The sequence below is a fragment of the Stegostoma tigrinum genome, chromosome 9, assembly GCF_030684315.1.
Source record: "Stegostoma tigrinum isolate sSteTig4 chromosome 9, sSteTig4.hap1, whole genome shotgun sequence".
Taxonomy (NCBI): domain Eukaryota; kingdom Metazoa; phylum Chordata; class Chondrichthyes; order Orectolobiformes; family Stegostomatidae; genus Stegostoma; species Stegostoma tigrinum.
This window is the reverse complement of record NC_081362.1, coordinates 22,411,050-22,427,169: the sequence shown is the minus strand read 5'-3', so window position 1 is coordinate 22,427,169 and position 16,120 is coordinate 22,411,050. Positions and strand designations below refer to the sequence as shown.

The window sequence follows — 16,120 nt, the reverse complement described above, 5'->3', positions numbered from 1 at the left end:
CTCTTTTAAAAATGTCTTTCGTTCCTATCCCCATCTCATTCAGATACCTCCAGCACCTGCCAAACCTGACTTTGATGTTGCAAGAGAAAAGATGCAAAAGCTGGGCGAAGGGGAAGGCTCCATGTCAAAAGAGGAGTTTAATAAAATGAAGCAAGAACTCGAAGCGTAAGCTATTGAGAAAAATGTCATCCTTTTGATTTGTGACAACTCATCTCAGCAGTTACTCTTAAGATGGAATACAAGTAGGGATGGGGATTGGTTTTAAAATCTACAGTGTAAGGACTGGGAGTAGGCTGACTAATAACGTGGTTTTTCTTTCTCCTGCTGAAGTATGACTGCTGTTTGCATTAATTTTGATCTGAAGTTGAGTATGGCATTTTAAAATGGTATTTTTAAAGTCAAATTTTGCCCAAGAATTATGTTGATTTTGTTTGTAAATATGACCTAGTCATTACTTTTACTCAGTTAAACATCATTATTTAATTTATGTAATAAATAAAATCAATTTGTGATTTAGTATAATTGATTCTCACTTTTCCATCCACTCTTCTTTTTGTTTAGGGAGTACTTAGCTGTCTTTAAAAAGACTGTGTCCATCCATGAAGTCTTTCTTCAGCGACTTGCAGTTCACAGTGTTTTGGGCAAAGACCATAACTTCCACGTTTTCCTGGAATATGACCAGGATGTAAGGCACTAAAAATGACTTTTTTTCTTCCTTGAAAGCCTTTGAGGCAGAATGTTCCCATTCTCGCTTTATTTTTAAGTGGGAGGGGTGCTGATGGTAAGAAATGAGAGCTAATTGACTTCCTTAAATCATTTATGTCTCTCCGATAAAATAAGGTTCAAAAATCATGGCCACCAGTGGTTTCAATTCAGGTTGGTAGAATTGCAGGACATTTCTTGGTCTGAAAAGGCTTTAATTTAAGTTTGGCATGTTTTGATCTATATAAGGAATTACTAACTTTAAGAACTTCTGCTCGATATGATCCTATCCACTTCTTTGCTGATGCATTAAGTTCTATTCACCATTACTCCCTTGTCCCTTAGAATAATGCCACATAAAGGCTAATTGTGCCACAACATGAAATCTCTTTAAAGGCTATCTAGTTAGTCTCACCCCATGCTCTTTCTCCCTTCATCTGCAAATGTCTTTTCTCAAGTATAATTAAGTAGTTCAAGCAATTCAGTCTACTGTGCTTCCATCAGCACATTCCAGATCATTATAATGTACTGCATTAAAAAAGCCCTGTTTTCCACTTAAAACGCTGAAAAGTGCACGTGCTGGAAATCGGAAATAAAAACAAACATGCATTGCTTGCAAAATTCAGCAGGTCTGGCAGCATTGCTGGAGTGAAAACACTTAACATTTCAGATCCAGTGGCATATCCTTCAGAGCTGATGGTAGCTATGATAAGGTTGGTATTTGTGCAGATGATGTGGTGAGGGAAGGGAATGGAGTAAATGATGGGTGGAGATAGAGCACAGAAAGAGAAATATTTGGACATATGAAGTGGGTAAGTCACCCTGGAAGAATGAATAGCTGCTAACAGGGACAATTAGTAACTGACAATAGGTTGTGTGTGGTAACAGCCCATGTGATGAGGTCTGGGGGTTGGGATAAGAGCATGGGGGAAGGTGCTCAACCCTAAAATTGTTGAACCTGATATGGAGTGCTGAAGGCTGCAGAATTCCTAGGTGGAAAATGTATTGTTCTTCCCGCGTGAGCTGAGCTTTACTGGAGTACTGCTGTAAGCCTGAGACACATGTTGGCCAGAGATCATGGTGGTATTGTTGAAGTGGCAAGCAACTGGAAGGTTAGGGTTATTTTTGCAGACTGAACATGGGTGTTCTATGAAGTGGTCATGTGGGCTGTTGCTTCGTTTCTCCAGTGTAGAGGAAACCACATGATGAGCAACCACTGCAGTAGACTAGATTGAGTGAAGTGCTGCTTCACCTGGAAAGTGTTTGAGTAGTGAGAAAGGAGGAAGTAAATGGGCAGATATTATACCTTCTGTCCTGAAAAATGACCCTGAGATTCCAGGTGCTTTCCATTTTGACACACCACTGTTCCCTGGCCAACATCTCAGGCTTGCTGCAGTGTTCCAATGAAGCTCAGTGCAGGCTGGAAGAACAGCACCTCCTTTCTGCAACGTTCTGGACTCAACAACAGGTTGAACAATTTTTGGGGCATGAGCACTTTCTCCCATTTTCTTACCCCCAACTCCCAGACACCAGGCCTTGCCATCACATGAGCTGCTGCACACAACCCATTGTCAGCTATTAATTGTCTCCATTAGCAGCTGTTCATTCTCCCAGGTTGACCTTTGCTCACTTCTTTGTCTGTCCAACGATTTCTCTTTTGGGCTCTCTGTCCACCTATTAATTTTATTCTCCCTCCTACACCCGCTACATCTTCAGAAAAATACCAACCTTTTTCTAGCTACCATTTCTTTTGAAGAAGGGTTACTGGACTGTTAACTGGATGCTAACTCTGATTTCTCTCCACGGATGCTGTGACACCAGCTAAACTTTTCCAGCAATTTCTATTTTCGATATAGTTTTCTCTCTGGTTTTTGCAGTTATTGCATTCTAACATTGTTTTGCTGGGAAGAACATACCTTTACTAATTTCACGTACTGTTTGTATTGGTCCCCAGAGACTGATTCCTTTTAAAGAGAAATTTGAACTTCGAATTGTTGGCTGACAGGTTAAGATTTTGTTTGTAAAAGCGCTTACTGTATCAAAAGACTGAGAACATGATTGACTAAATGCCATTTTCTTGCATAACTAGCTTTTACTTTTTAAACTATTTGAACAGTTTCTTAAGTATCACTTAAGAATTAGTCTCCTCGCAAGCAGTTCATGGTTTCAGTTGCTTTCTTTTTACTTTCCCAACCTTTGCCTCATTCAAAGTCCCTTTTTCATTCATTTATGGGATGCAGCTAGCTAGCCCAGCATTTATTACCCGTTCCTAGTTTTTGTTGAAGGTGATGGTGAGCTGCTGCCTTGAACCATTGCAGTCCATGTGGTGTAGGTAGGCTCACAGCACTGTTAGGAAATTCCAGCATTTTGACCTAGTGACACTGAGGGGCCAGCATGGTATTTCCAGGTCAGGACAGTCAGTGACTTGAAAGGTAATTTTTGGGTAATAGTTTTCTCATTATCTTCTGCCTTTGTCCTTTTAGGTGGTAGTGTGGGTTTGGAAGGTGTTGTCTATAGCCTTTGGTGAATTTCTGCAATGCATTCTCCTAGACAGTGTACACTGCTGCTACAGAGTTTGTGATGGAGGCACTAAATGGCACCACACATGGTGTCAAGCTTCTTGGGGTGTTGTAGCTGCATCCACCTAAGCAAGTGGGGAGGATTCAATCATACCCCTGACTTGCACATCTTTTTAAAAATTGGTGGACAGGCTTTAGGGAGTAGGAAGGTAAATTACTTGCTGCAGGATTTCGAGCCTTCGACCTGCTCTTGTAACCGCAGCATTTATATTTTTAGTCTAGTTTATATGGTCATTTTAATCCCATTTTCCAGCATTTTACTCATTGCAAGTGTACATCTAATACTTCTGAAATATTGGAGGTTTCTGCCTCTACCACTCTTGCAGGCAGGGAGTCTCAAATCCCCACCACCCTCTGGGTGAAATAAAATTTCTCCGTAACCCCTCTAAACCTCCTGCCCCTCGGCTTTAAAACTGTGTTTCTGGTAACTGATCCCTCCAACCAGGGAAAAGTTCTTTACTGCCTACCCTGTGAATAGTTTTGTAAGCTGTTTTGTTTCTGGTGCTTTAGTCAATGTCTAGTTTCTTTCATTTTTCCCTTTCTAATGGTTGATGCAATTGGGTTGCTTGCTAGCCCCATTTCTCATGGCAGTAAATAGTGGGTCTGGAATCACACTTAGTCCAGAGTACACCAGAGCAAACAAGGAAACTGCTGTCCTTACCCCTGAAGGATGTTAGTGAACCACTTGGGGGCTTTAAAGCAATCAAGGATGCTTTCAAAGAACAAAGACTAGTACAACATAGGAACAGGGCGTTGTGCCCACCAACACATGTTTTTTTTTCTAAACTGAAAACCTTTTTCCTCCATGTGGTCTACATACCTCTACTCCCTGCCTATTCATCTGTCTGTCAAGATGCCTCTGAAACATCGCTATTGTATCTGCCTCTACCATCACCTCTGGCAGTGGATTCCAGGCATTTTCCCCACATTGTGTAGTAATAAAATCATTAAACGTACTCCCTTCTACCTTAAATCTACGCCCCCTGTTAATTGATATTTCTAACCCAGGAAAAAGATTCCAATTATTCATTGTTTTCATGCCTCTCATAATTTTATAAACTTCTATGAAGTTACCCCTCATCCTTGGTTAAAGTGAAAACAAACCAAGTTTAGCTAATATCCTCCAAACCAGGCAACATCCTGGTAAACTGTTTCCATGCCCTCTCCAAAGTCTACATATCCTTGCATGGTGACCAGTCTTGTACACAATATTTCAAATGTGGCCGAACTAAAGTTCTGTACACTGCAACATGACTTGCAAATTATTATACCCTATGCCCCAATTGATGAAGGCAAACATGCTATATGTTTTCTTGATCACCTTTATCCACTTGCAGTGCCACTTTCAAGAACCTGTGGACCTGTATGCCTGGATCCCTCTATACTGGTGCTACTAAATGTTCTGCGATTTACTGTATCCTTCTGCCGTGCATTAATCTTTCAAAATGCATCACCTTGCCTGTGTCCAGATTGAACTCCATATTTTGTGGTTGTCATTGACTTCTAAATGCATGATTTTTTTTATTGAATTCAAATTATACCACCTTGCTGTGGTGGGATTCAAACCTCAGAGCATGACCTGGCTCTCTGAATTACTAGTCCAATGACAATGTCATTAGCCCATCACCTCCCCTGAGTGTGATGGTCAAAGGATTTAGTATTGGGAATGTTGTCCCACCGAGAACTACCCTTCTGCCCTAGTTGCAAAACCTCTTTTATTCCCAACCTTTCACCATCACTCACCCAAGATTTAGCAACGATGCTAGTCCTTTTAGTCTCAGCAAATGCCACCTTCTCTCCAATGACGCTGTTGTTCAGTAGATCTACTGGCCTCGAGCCTGCAGCTGTCTGCAGGGGGGATGGCTGCACCAGGATCCTTGATTCTGGAGAAGGGTTTGCCACTGACCTTTCTTATGCCAAGTGGCATAATACCGTTCTAAAAGGGTCAACACCGTGCTGTCCAACCAATAGCTGCAACTCCTTTCACCTCTTTCAGAATCTAGTAATTCTTTGAAACTGCAGTCAAAAGACTGCTAACTTAGTCCTTGAATTGACCAACAGTATCCACAGCCTGGAAGAGCAAGTGCATTATATAAAAGCCAATGGCAGGCACAGATGTGTCTGAAATCTTTCTTCCTGATCCCCTGGGAATCTTGCTGAATTGCTGCTTGATTATTTAAAGATATTGTAAGAGTTCTGTGCTTGATTTGAGTGCTTGTCTGACTGGATATTAAAACTAGCATCTTAGTATGTGATGAATCACAGGCAGTCAAGTCTATCACTATACATCCATAAGAGATTTCCTGAAATATTGTACTTGTATGCAAGATTTTGGCAGGGATGAAATATGTTTAAAAGTGAGTGTAATGAGTACATTAAGATTCTATCACATCAATAAAAGTAGATGGAAAGTTTGAAAGGCCAGCTGATCATCAAGGGTACGTAATGAGCAATTATTTTCACTTACTGAATTGGCACCAGCTGCCATAAGCATGGCAACTTGGTGGGGAGGGGGGCCTTCAAAAAGCAAATTATTTCACAGCACTGTAATGTGAATGTTTGCAATTATTTATTCCAACAATTAAATGGTGTCAGTATGAATTTTACTCGATGCCAAAAGCAGAGTGTTACAGAATTTAAAAGTTCTGTTCTCTATGCATGCACTGCATTAATAAGGCTGGCACATATTAACTATCCCTAGTTTCTGTTCAAGAATACATTTGTGCGTTACTTCCTTGAGTTATGTTTTTAATATGTAACCCAGTGGATTGTTAGGCCTTTCGCATGTCATCACCCACATAGTGTAACTGGTGTGAACCAGGCAAACATGGATGGCAAATTCTCTTTTGTGGCTCAGCGGAAGCAGCTTAACCCTGTTGAGATTATGGGCTCTGGTCTTGTGCCAGTGACTTGACTACATAATGGCACATAAGTGCTGCACTCAGTGAATGTTACTTTTTTAAATAAGACATTAAACCCTCTCCTTCTCCCCTCTCCTTTGGGTGGATGTGAAAGCTCTCTTTTGGCTATTCAAAGAGGAGATGTGAGTGTTATACCTGCTCATGGTCCTTATTTAGTCAACTGAAACCACTCGAGCAGATTATCTGATGATTGTCATTGTTTGAGAGAGGTAGCTATGCAGAAATTGGTTGTCATGTTTCCTATACTTCATAAGTGACTGCCAAAAGTTATGTGGGAGCTTGTAAGCATCATGGACTTGCAAGTTCTTCTTTCCCATGTGGATATTGGATTCTTATTTATAATTCAACAGCTTTCCTTAGTTTTGTAACTTAACCAGGATAAGGCCTTGACCTTTTGTGTTGCTGTTTCAGAATCAAAAGTACTAGCATTTGTTACTAGTAGAATTTTTTTTTTGACTAATCTGAAGCCAAAGATTAATGGTAATTGAGTGTTTTTCAGACTGGCGGGAATTATGATGGTGTCGCTAGGGGTTGGTATTAGGATCACTACACTCTGTTACATATTCATAATTTGCACTTGAGTACACTAGGCATAATTTCAATTTTACATACTTTATTTTCAAATTTTAGACGAACAGTGAAGGGGATTATGTGAAGTTTGAAAGTTTAATGAATGGTGAAGAGAATAGTAAATCATTTAGAAAGTGTAGCCTTTTGAGGTCAGGCATCTTACTAAGAAATTGAAGAGGAATGTGTGATGTGATTTTCTTTTTGGTAGGAAGAATCAATAGGGCAATATGGACTTAATGGTAGAATTTTGAAGCTGGGGTGGATATCTTGGAACTTTGGGGTGTCTGTCCCAGCAGCTTGGTGTACAAGTTGAAAATGCTTAAGAAATATGAGATTCTTCACTTTAATAGCGAGAAAGAGTGTAAAAGTAAGTTAGTTATGCAAACTAATTTGGTTTCAGCTGGGGTATTGTTCAATTCTGGGTATCACACTTTTGGAATTATGAATCAGCCTTGGAGATGGAGGTTAAGAATGATAGGAGAAACATTCGAGAGATGAGGGACTTCAGTTATGTGGAGAAGGGAGGGAACTAATTCTGTACTTGGAGAAAAAGTTGAGATTTTATAAAAGTATACAAAATTATGAACATTTGTACATTAAAAAGGAAATTACTTGCCATGGCATGAAATGACAGTCACGGGACAATAATTTTGCATGTTTTTGGTAAAAGAATCAGATACAATTCAAGAACATTACTAAACACTGAACTTTAATACAGACTGTGTTGCCAAGTGACCAAAGGTTCACCAATGACATTCTGAAGGGAATTGAATTATTTTTTGATTTTGGGCGGTGGGTGGAAATTGCATGGCTACTGGGATAGAGCTGAAGAACGAGATGATTTGGATGCCTGTACCAAAGAGTCAGCACAAACATACTAGACAGAATGGCCTGCTTCACGTTGCATTATTCTATGATTTCCTTCAGTTGTATTTTTTTTTTGCTTTTTGTGAAAAATATACAGTAGTTATGACACGGGAGGCCATTCAACCCATTGTGCTAGTTCTTTGCAACACTTGACCAGTTAGTCCCAGTATTCCTGCTCCTGTTTCACAGCCCAGCAATTTTTTCTCTCTGTATAGTGATTCAGTTCTCATTTGAAATATCTGAGCAATTTTTTTTTTAAGAAAGTCAGTTGCAGGATTGGCAGGTCTAGTTTCCTGTTCATGTTAGTATTAATTTGTCAAGTTCTTCAATACCTATGCATAAATTCATTAGCTGAGGCGCTAGACCTTATATTTTCATCATCTATGATCAGAAATACTGGAGAACCTCAGCTCTGGCTGCATCTGTGGAGATAGAAATGGGTTAATGCTTAGAGTTTTTAATATGACCCTTCAGAACCAAGGGATCTTATTAACCCTGTGCTCTGACCACAGATGCAGGCAGACCTGCTGAGGTTCTCCACTTTCTCTTTATTTCAGATTTGTAGCATCTGCAGCATACACTCTTGTTACAGTGAGATATCCTAGCTTAAAAGTACATAAATGATATCAGTTTCTGCCAGAGCCCAATGACTTCAAGTTTTGTTCTCAAAAATAAGTGATGATTTCACAGAGATGAACAGTGAGAGGAATCTCGTGCCAGTTTTTAAATCTGTCTGTTGTGCTAAGTGCTAATGTTTATAAGCATATCCTGTAAACTGAGCCTCAGCTGTCTACTGAGAAAGTTGTTTTAAAACAACTAAGTCCTTCAAGTCCCCAAAACTTCCGCTGTTCAACTAAATCATTGCTATTTTGTACTTGACCTGAGTGTAACCTTCTTCTGTTTTTGTATCTTAGCTAAGTGTCCGAAGGAAGAACACAAAGGAGATGTTTGGTGGATTTTTAAAGAGCATGATGAAGAGTGCTGATGAAGTACTCGTCTCTGGAGCCAGGGTAACTTTGACATAACTCACTTTTAAAGACCATGGAAATTTGGGATATAAATATGACTTGAATTTTGGCATTTATGTTCATATCAAAGTTAAGGTTATAAGACTAAATTTTTTTTGATAAAAAATAGTCAACTTTTGAATAACGTTTTTGAGGTTGAAATACGCCTTCTCGCGCTGGTTGAGCTGAGTAGACCACTCCTGCTTCTGTTTTCTCTCTACCTGTTTCAAATTGCCTCATGATTACAGCTGCCATGTTAGCGACTGGCTGTGCCAATCAGACCCCCAAAAATAGCACAGAAGAAATCCCAAATATATTTATTATTATAAATAATACTATCTGGACATGAGCATAACTCCTGTATAATTAAATTAATCAAACTTGTCAGATCCATCAAAGATGTACCATTTCTAAATTTCAACGTTTTCACACTTTACTCCATAGTCCAGAAAACAATACTGCTTAGCAGCAAAACATACACTCAACCAAAAATCAGCCTCCTCTTTGCCTTCAGAGCCAAATAACACATTGCAATCTGCGTCTTGAATGCATCATTATAAAGGCCATCATTGTCATCAATCATGTTGTCATTGCTCGTATCATTTCACGAGTGATTATCTTCTGTATTAATCAATCACATTTGTTGTTCTCTACATTTCTTGAATGATTTGATAATCTGCATTCCAATTTCATCCCAGGTTGGCCAGAACCCATATCCCCACCCTGTGAACAATCGTCCAGCCATTCAACTTCATACCCGTGCTATTCTTGAGCTTCTCTTACATTAGTGGGATGTATGCAAGGCCGGTGTTTGTTGCCCATCCCTAATTTCCTTGAACTGAGTCCAATGCTAGTCCATTTTGGAGGACAATCAAGTAAGCCACACAGCTGTGACTGTGGAGTCTCATGTGGGCCTGGCCAACCAGATGGAACATTTCCTTCTCTAAAGTGATAGTCAACCATCTGGGCTTTTGGGTCCGTTGATTATGGTTTCATGGCTTCTGTCATTGAAACTAGCTTTCAATTTCAGATCTGCATTAATTTGAATTTAAATTTAACAACGAGCTGTCAATGTGGGATTTGGACTTGTGTTCCCGTGGCTTTAAATAAGAGCAGTGTTGGAGAAACTGAGCAGGTCTGGTAGGATCTGTTGGGAGAGAAACATAAACATTTGAGTCTGTTGTGACTCTTTAGAACCCAGAGCATTAATTTGGGTTCTTGTTTACTAGTCCAGTGATATGACCACTGTTGTCATCTTCCCCCATCGTTTGAGAGACTTCCAATGATTGAAGAAAGCTAGTTAAGCTACCAGTTAAAATCAATGCAGTAGCACTATTTTGTGATCTATTGCTTGCTGTTTTGGCTGATGTGAATATTTTCAATTCTTATCCATGTTCCTTGTGCAATTCTGGTCTCCTGTCACAGTACAAATTTGTTTCAGCTTTTTTAGACCTGGTACATAAAGACTGGATTTCAAATCTGCAGTATCTAACCTTTAGTATCAGGATTCTAATAGATTCTCAAGAAACTGTTCATTCTGGCCATTTTCTCTGATGTATTCTGCAGTCTAATCTTCCAGCTTTGGCCACATGCTAGACTTTACTCTGTGCATTTACTGTCAGACATCAACCTAAGTTAGTCTAAATTCAGGGGTTGATTTATCACTGGGTATGTATGTATGTTTTAAAATTCCTTGCCAAAAGTTTGGGTTGACTTTTACGTGCAATTAATCATTACTTGAGCATCTACAGTAAGTGCAGTCATATTGGAAGAATGGTTCAGAGAACTGTAGTAGGTGAAGTTGTGTAGATTTTTAAAGGGTGTCATCTCTGACACGAGAAGATGGCTACAGCATTTAGACCCAGTTCCGTGGACCGCACTGGACCTTCATCTTAAGGTCGAACATGTGCAATCATGGCAAAATGGCCAGCAGCCTGGCTACAGAAAACAAATTAGGCAATAAGTTGGGTATTCACACTGTCAAAAGGTAGAAGTCCATTCCATGCAGATCAATGCTGAATATGTTGCTGGATCACAAGCTACATAAATGATTTTAACTTGAATTGGAAGTACACTTTCAAAATTTGCAGCTGAGACTAAGCTTGGCGGTGACTGTAGTTAATACTGTGGAAGATTGTGGAATGCGAGATGTTTAACGTGTAGAGTTGGGTGTGTAATTGGAAAAGTCATTTTAATATAGACAAGTGAGAATTTGCATTTGAATGGAATAAAGTCACAAAATCCTTGGAAAATAAGAATCAAAGTGGGATTAAAGAATCAGAGCTATGTATACAAATACATTAATCCCAATGTAATAACACCTTAATAAGGCCACAACTAAAATCAAATGAAGTGCTAGAGCTGCTTTGTAGAATGACAGGTGAAACCAGAGAAGTTAATGTTGAATTTGTAACGTACCTTGGATTAACTACTTTTGGAGTACTGCGCACGGTTCTGGTCTCGATTTTTTTTTTTGAAAAGGATATTGAGACACTAGATAAGGTGCAAGTAAAATCCTCAAATATGGTACCAGAACTAAGAGATTAGACTTGGCAAGAAAGGTTGGATTGCTTAGGAGTTCCTTTTTTAAAACAGGAAAGGCTGAGGGTTGGCTTAAACGGTCTTGAATATTGTGAAGCTATTTGAAAGGCTAGATGTAAGGAGATGTTGGCACTTGTGTGGAAACCACGAATAGGTGACACCTCTATAGTGAAAACAAAAAATGCAGTGGGTAATTTGAGAGAACTTTCCTTACCTGGCAAGTGACAAAGTCTAATTAGACACGAGTGTGCGTTAGACTGATGGCATAGCTGCCAGCAGAATGGTAAAATAGAAGCATGCAAGTCCCTTTAACTCGGCTATGGATGTTTCAAATCACCCTACATTTATAAGGGTCCTTGAGTGATAGTGACCCTACCTCCTGGGCCCGAGGGTAAAGTTCAAGTCCCACCTGCTCCAGAGGTTATGTCATAACATGTCTGAACAGTTTAGTTTTAAAACATTCTAATAAAGATACATTTTAAGGGCAAATTAGATAAGCACTCCAAGAGAAAAGAATAAAATTGTTTAGAACATAGAACAGAATAACACAAGAACAGGCCTTTCAGCCCATAATGTCTATGCCAACCATGATGCCATTCTCAACAAATTCTATCTGTCTGAATGTAGTCTGTATCCCTTTATTCACTGCCTGTTCCTGTTCCTGTGCCTGTCTAAATGCCTCTACTGCCTCCCCTATCAACACTTCCCAGAAACCTACCACCCTTTGATTTTTTTTTAAAAGAAGATTAGCATTGCACATCTCCTTTTTAAAAACACTTTTCTCTTCTCAGGTTAAATGTATGCCCCCTCCTATTTGACATTTTCTGGGAACAAGACTCTGATAATCCATCCTACTCATGCCTCTCACTACTACTATCAGGTTAGCCCTCGGCTTCTGTACTAAATTAAATCGTTGCAAAGTATCTGCAGCACCAGAACAAACCAACTTCGCTTCGCAAGCCTTTTCCCATTCCTTTTCATCTAACCTTAATCTCTGCTCCTATTTCCTTCTCCCTTTTTTCTCTTTACCTAACTTCATGTTAAATGTGCAGGCAAAGTTAAGAGAGACAAGCAAAAACTTGAATAAGGCAGGTTAATGCCAACAGATCCCATGAGCCAAATGTCCTGTTTCTGTGCTGGTAAATGCTATGCAATGTTTTAGTTTGAGCACTATTTCACTGTAGTCTGACAATTTGACTGTGCCAGAGCTGTCTGAAACTGGGCATCATTGCATGCTTTTTTTAAAAAAAAATTTTCAACAAAGCCAGGTTTCCCCAGGTAAGCTTGGAATTTTAGTGTCTGTAGTCAAGGTTACTTCAAGAGAGGAGTTCTGTTAGAGACTAGTTTGGATGTGGGCCATAGAAATGGGCATAGAACATTCATGAAAAAGCAGAATGTCCTATGATTCAATTTTAATCATGGTAAATCTGGAACTTATCTTCAATTTACCCACCTTGGTTCCATACTGCTTGATAATCTTGCATAACAAATAATCAATCTCGTTTCATTCTGAAATGTATAATTGATTTTTAGCCTTCAGCTTCTAAAGGGTTGGGGTGTCTTTGGGGTGGGATTTCAAGATTCCTGTTAGCTGTTTTGTAGAACATCTTGACGTCACACTTGAATGGGCTTGTTCCAATTTTTATGCTTGGGAGCACTGAGGTCATAATTTATAATATGATCAAAAATCCAAGGAGGAATTCAGAGTGGCTCAAATGTGGAACTTGTTACCTCTCAAGTAGTTGAGCATAGCCTGAATGCATTTAAGATGGAAATAAGAAAAACAAGAGATGGCAATAGTATTGGATGTAATGAGGTGAGAGGAGACTTGTATTGAGCCCAAAACTGATCCAGTTGGGTGAGTGGACTACTTTTGTACTGTACCATGCATGTAAACAAGTAGTAACTTTTCTTTTCCTTGTGCAGGATGCTGATGAGTTCTTTGAACATGAGAAGACCTTTCTTGTAGAATATGGCATGAAAATTAAAGACTCAGCAGTAAAGGCAGAAAAAATGACAAAAGTCCACAAAAGTATGTAGCAGTGTGCCTGTTTATGTTTCACTAGCTTTTGTAAAGAATTAATAGCTCTTATGCAATTTTTTCTTAAAAACAAAAAAGACAGGTTAGAATAAATTGAGTTGACTGCCAACCCTATTTATTTTGATGGGAACTGTCTCTTTCTCCAGATGTTTCTGATGATTACCTTAATTTATCCTCTTCCTTGAATGAACTTGCGATAGATAATAAAGCTCCACTGAACAAGTAAGTCCTTTCCTCTTCCACATAACCATGTCCTAGTTGAACCTGTTAAGTCATGTACCATCATTGCAAACACCCACAGATTCATTTTTAAAAAGAAACATTTTAGGCGCCCTGGACCAACAATATGTACTTGGTGTTGGTGAGATAATCTTCTGCCTTGAATCATTGCAGCCTGTGTGGTGAAGGCACTCCAACAATCCTATTCAGTAGAATGTTCTTGGATTTTGATCTAGAGATGCTGAAACAATGTAATGTATAGTGTGTGGCTTTCCAGAATTGGTGATTGTCTTATCATGCAACTGCTTTGCTTGCCCTGTTCGGTTGTTTTGAGGTGCGTAGAGTGTGTTGTCTCAATTGTTGTGGTGTTTCCTGTGGACAATACACATAGCTGATGGTGAAAGATATGGATGTTCCAATCAATCAAGCAGATTGGAATTTTCCTAAACTTACACTTTAAAAATGCCTCAACAGTAACGAGACATATACTGGAGCTTTAGATTCTTGATGACCTGATTTGAGAGAGTGAGCAAAGTTTTAAAATGTGTCCGAATGTGAAGGTGCGAGTGTGCTGGAAGGTTCGTGCTATACAGCACAGAAGAGGTCCTTCAGCCAAATGAATCTATACCACCAAAAATTATGCATAATAATTAGACAGCAGGGATTGAGGCTCAGAAGTTGTTTCTCTGATGTGTGTGGCATAGAGCAGGTCTAAATTAGAAGTGGAATGTTTTTGTCTTTAATTTATATGTTCATTACTATGTCAACCTTTTGTATCAAGCAAAATTGTTATTAAAATAATGTGGGCAATATGATTAGCTCTTTATGAATATCTGATTTCTCTTTCTAGCTACTACATAAAACTTTCAGAGCTGTTTGAAAAGCTCAGGGTAAGTCTGGATTATAATTGCAAGTAATAACTTAAATTCGCTAAGTTTTTAAAAAACACGTTATTAATAGAAATTTGCTGCTCTTTTGTGGTCTTTCTTGCTTAAGGAAAAGGTGAATCTGTTCCACGTTCGGTTAACTCATGAGTGATCTATCCGATTGCATTTTGATTTGGAAGGTGTAGTCCATTTGGCCCCTCCAGCATACTCCATAAGAGTTGTAACTCCCCTCCATTTTACCTGTCTTCGTTCCGTATCTCTGATACTCTTGACTAACGCAATCAGTCAGCCACAAATGTTAGATTTATTAAATTGGTTTCTTGCCATAGCTTATTTTGTAGGAATTGCTGCCAATCATTATAATGTAGTGGATGGTACTTTGGGATCTCACCTTTATGTAACCCGATGAGCAGATGACTGTTTGTTTGAATATTAACTTCAGATGAAGTAACTCCTTCCAGTTAGTTGTATCAGAGATAATGGGAACTGCAGATGCCGGAGAATCCGAGATAATAAAGTGTGAAGCTGGATGAACACAGCAGGCCAAGCAGCATCTTAGGAGCACAAAAGCTGACGTTTCGGCCCTAGACCCTTCTTCAGAAAAGGGGGTGGGGGAGAGGGTTCTGAAATAAATAGGGACAGGTGGGGAGGTGGATCGAAGATGGACAGAGGAGAAGATAGGTGGAGAGGAGACAGGCAATTTAAAGGGGTGGGGATGGAGCCAGTAGAGGTGAGTGTAGGTGGGGAGGTAGGGAGGGGATAGGTCAGTCTGGGGAGGATGGACAGGTCATGGGGCCAGGATGAGGTTAGTAGGTAGGAAACGGAGGTGTGGCTTGAGGTGGGAGGAGGGGATAGGCGAAAGGAAGAACAAGTTAGGGAGGCGGGGACGAGCTGGGCTGGTTTTGGGATGCACTTGGGCGGGGAGATTTTGAAGCTTGTGAAATTCGCGTTGATACCATTGGGCCGCAGGCTTCCCAAGCGGAATATGAGGTGCTGTTCCTCCAACCTTCAGTTGGCATCGTTGTGGCACTGCAGGAGGCCCAGGATGGATATGTTGTCGAAGGAATGGGAGGGGGAGTTGAAATGGTTCACGACTGGGAGGTGCAGTTGTTTACTGCAAACTGAGCATAGGTGTTCTGCAAAGCAGTCCCCAAGCCGGCGCTTGTTTTCCCCGATGTAGAGGAAGCCATAATGGGTACAAGCAGATGCAGTATACCACATTGGCAGATGTGCAGGTGAACCTCTGCTTGATGTGGAAAGTCTTCTTGGGGCCTGGGATGGGGGTGAGGGAGAAGGTGTGGAGACATTTAGTTTTGAACAACAATGTTACTCAAAAAAAGGCTCTCAAACTTGAATTTGTATTAATCTGAATTTTCACAAGTATTGACATCGTTGGAAAACCCCTACTTCATTGCCAGAGATCCGGGTTCACTTCCACCCTTGGGTGACTGTGTGGAGTTTGAAAATTTTCCTCCTCCCTGCATGGTTTTTGTCTGGGTGCTCTGCTTTAGCCCCACAATCCAAAGGTGTGAGGGTTAGGTGGATTGGTCATGCTAAGTTGTCCGATGTATGTAGACATGTGCAGGCTAGGTGAATTAGCCATGGGAAGTGCTGGATTACAGGGATAGCGTAGTGGGGGTGGCTCTGAAGGTGCTCTTCAGAGGGTCAGTGTGAACTTGATGGGCTGAAAGGCCTGCTTCCACACTGTAGGAATTCTGAATTTTTTGATTCTGTTAACTGGGCAATCTTAAATCAGCCAAAGAAAACATATCACTTAAGAGATTTA

At 40.0% G+C, this 16,120-nt stretch overlaps 1 protein-coding gene across 3 annotated transcripts in view; it reads left to right on the top strand.

Moving 5' to 3' along the window:
* The window catches only part of snx5 (sorting nexin 5), a 52,618-nt gene that overhangs the window by 23,678 nt on the left and 12,820 nt on the right, over positions 1 to 16,120 (top strand). For all 3 annotated transcript variants that reach the window (XM_048536179.1, XM_059648409.1, XM_048536180.2), the window contains 6 exons: positions 44 to 165; positions 562 to 685; positions 8,554 to 8,649; positions 13,114 to 13,219; positions 13,375 to 13,450; positions 14,298 to 14,337. In XM_048536179.1, coding sequence (XP_048392136.1) covers positions 44 to 165; positions 562 to 685; positions 8,554 to 8,649; positions 13,114 to 13,219; positions 13,375 to 13,450; positions 14,298 to 14,337 — 564 coding nt within the window. The remainder of the gene's footprint in view (positions 1 to 43; positions 166 to 561; positions 686 to 8,553; positions 8,650 to 13,113; positions 13,220 to 13,374; positions 13,451 to 14,297; positions 14,338 to 16,120) is intronic.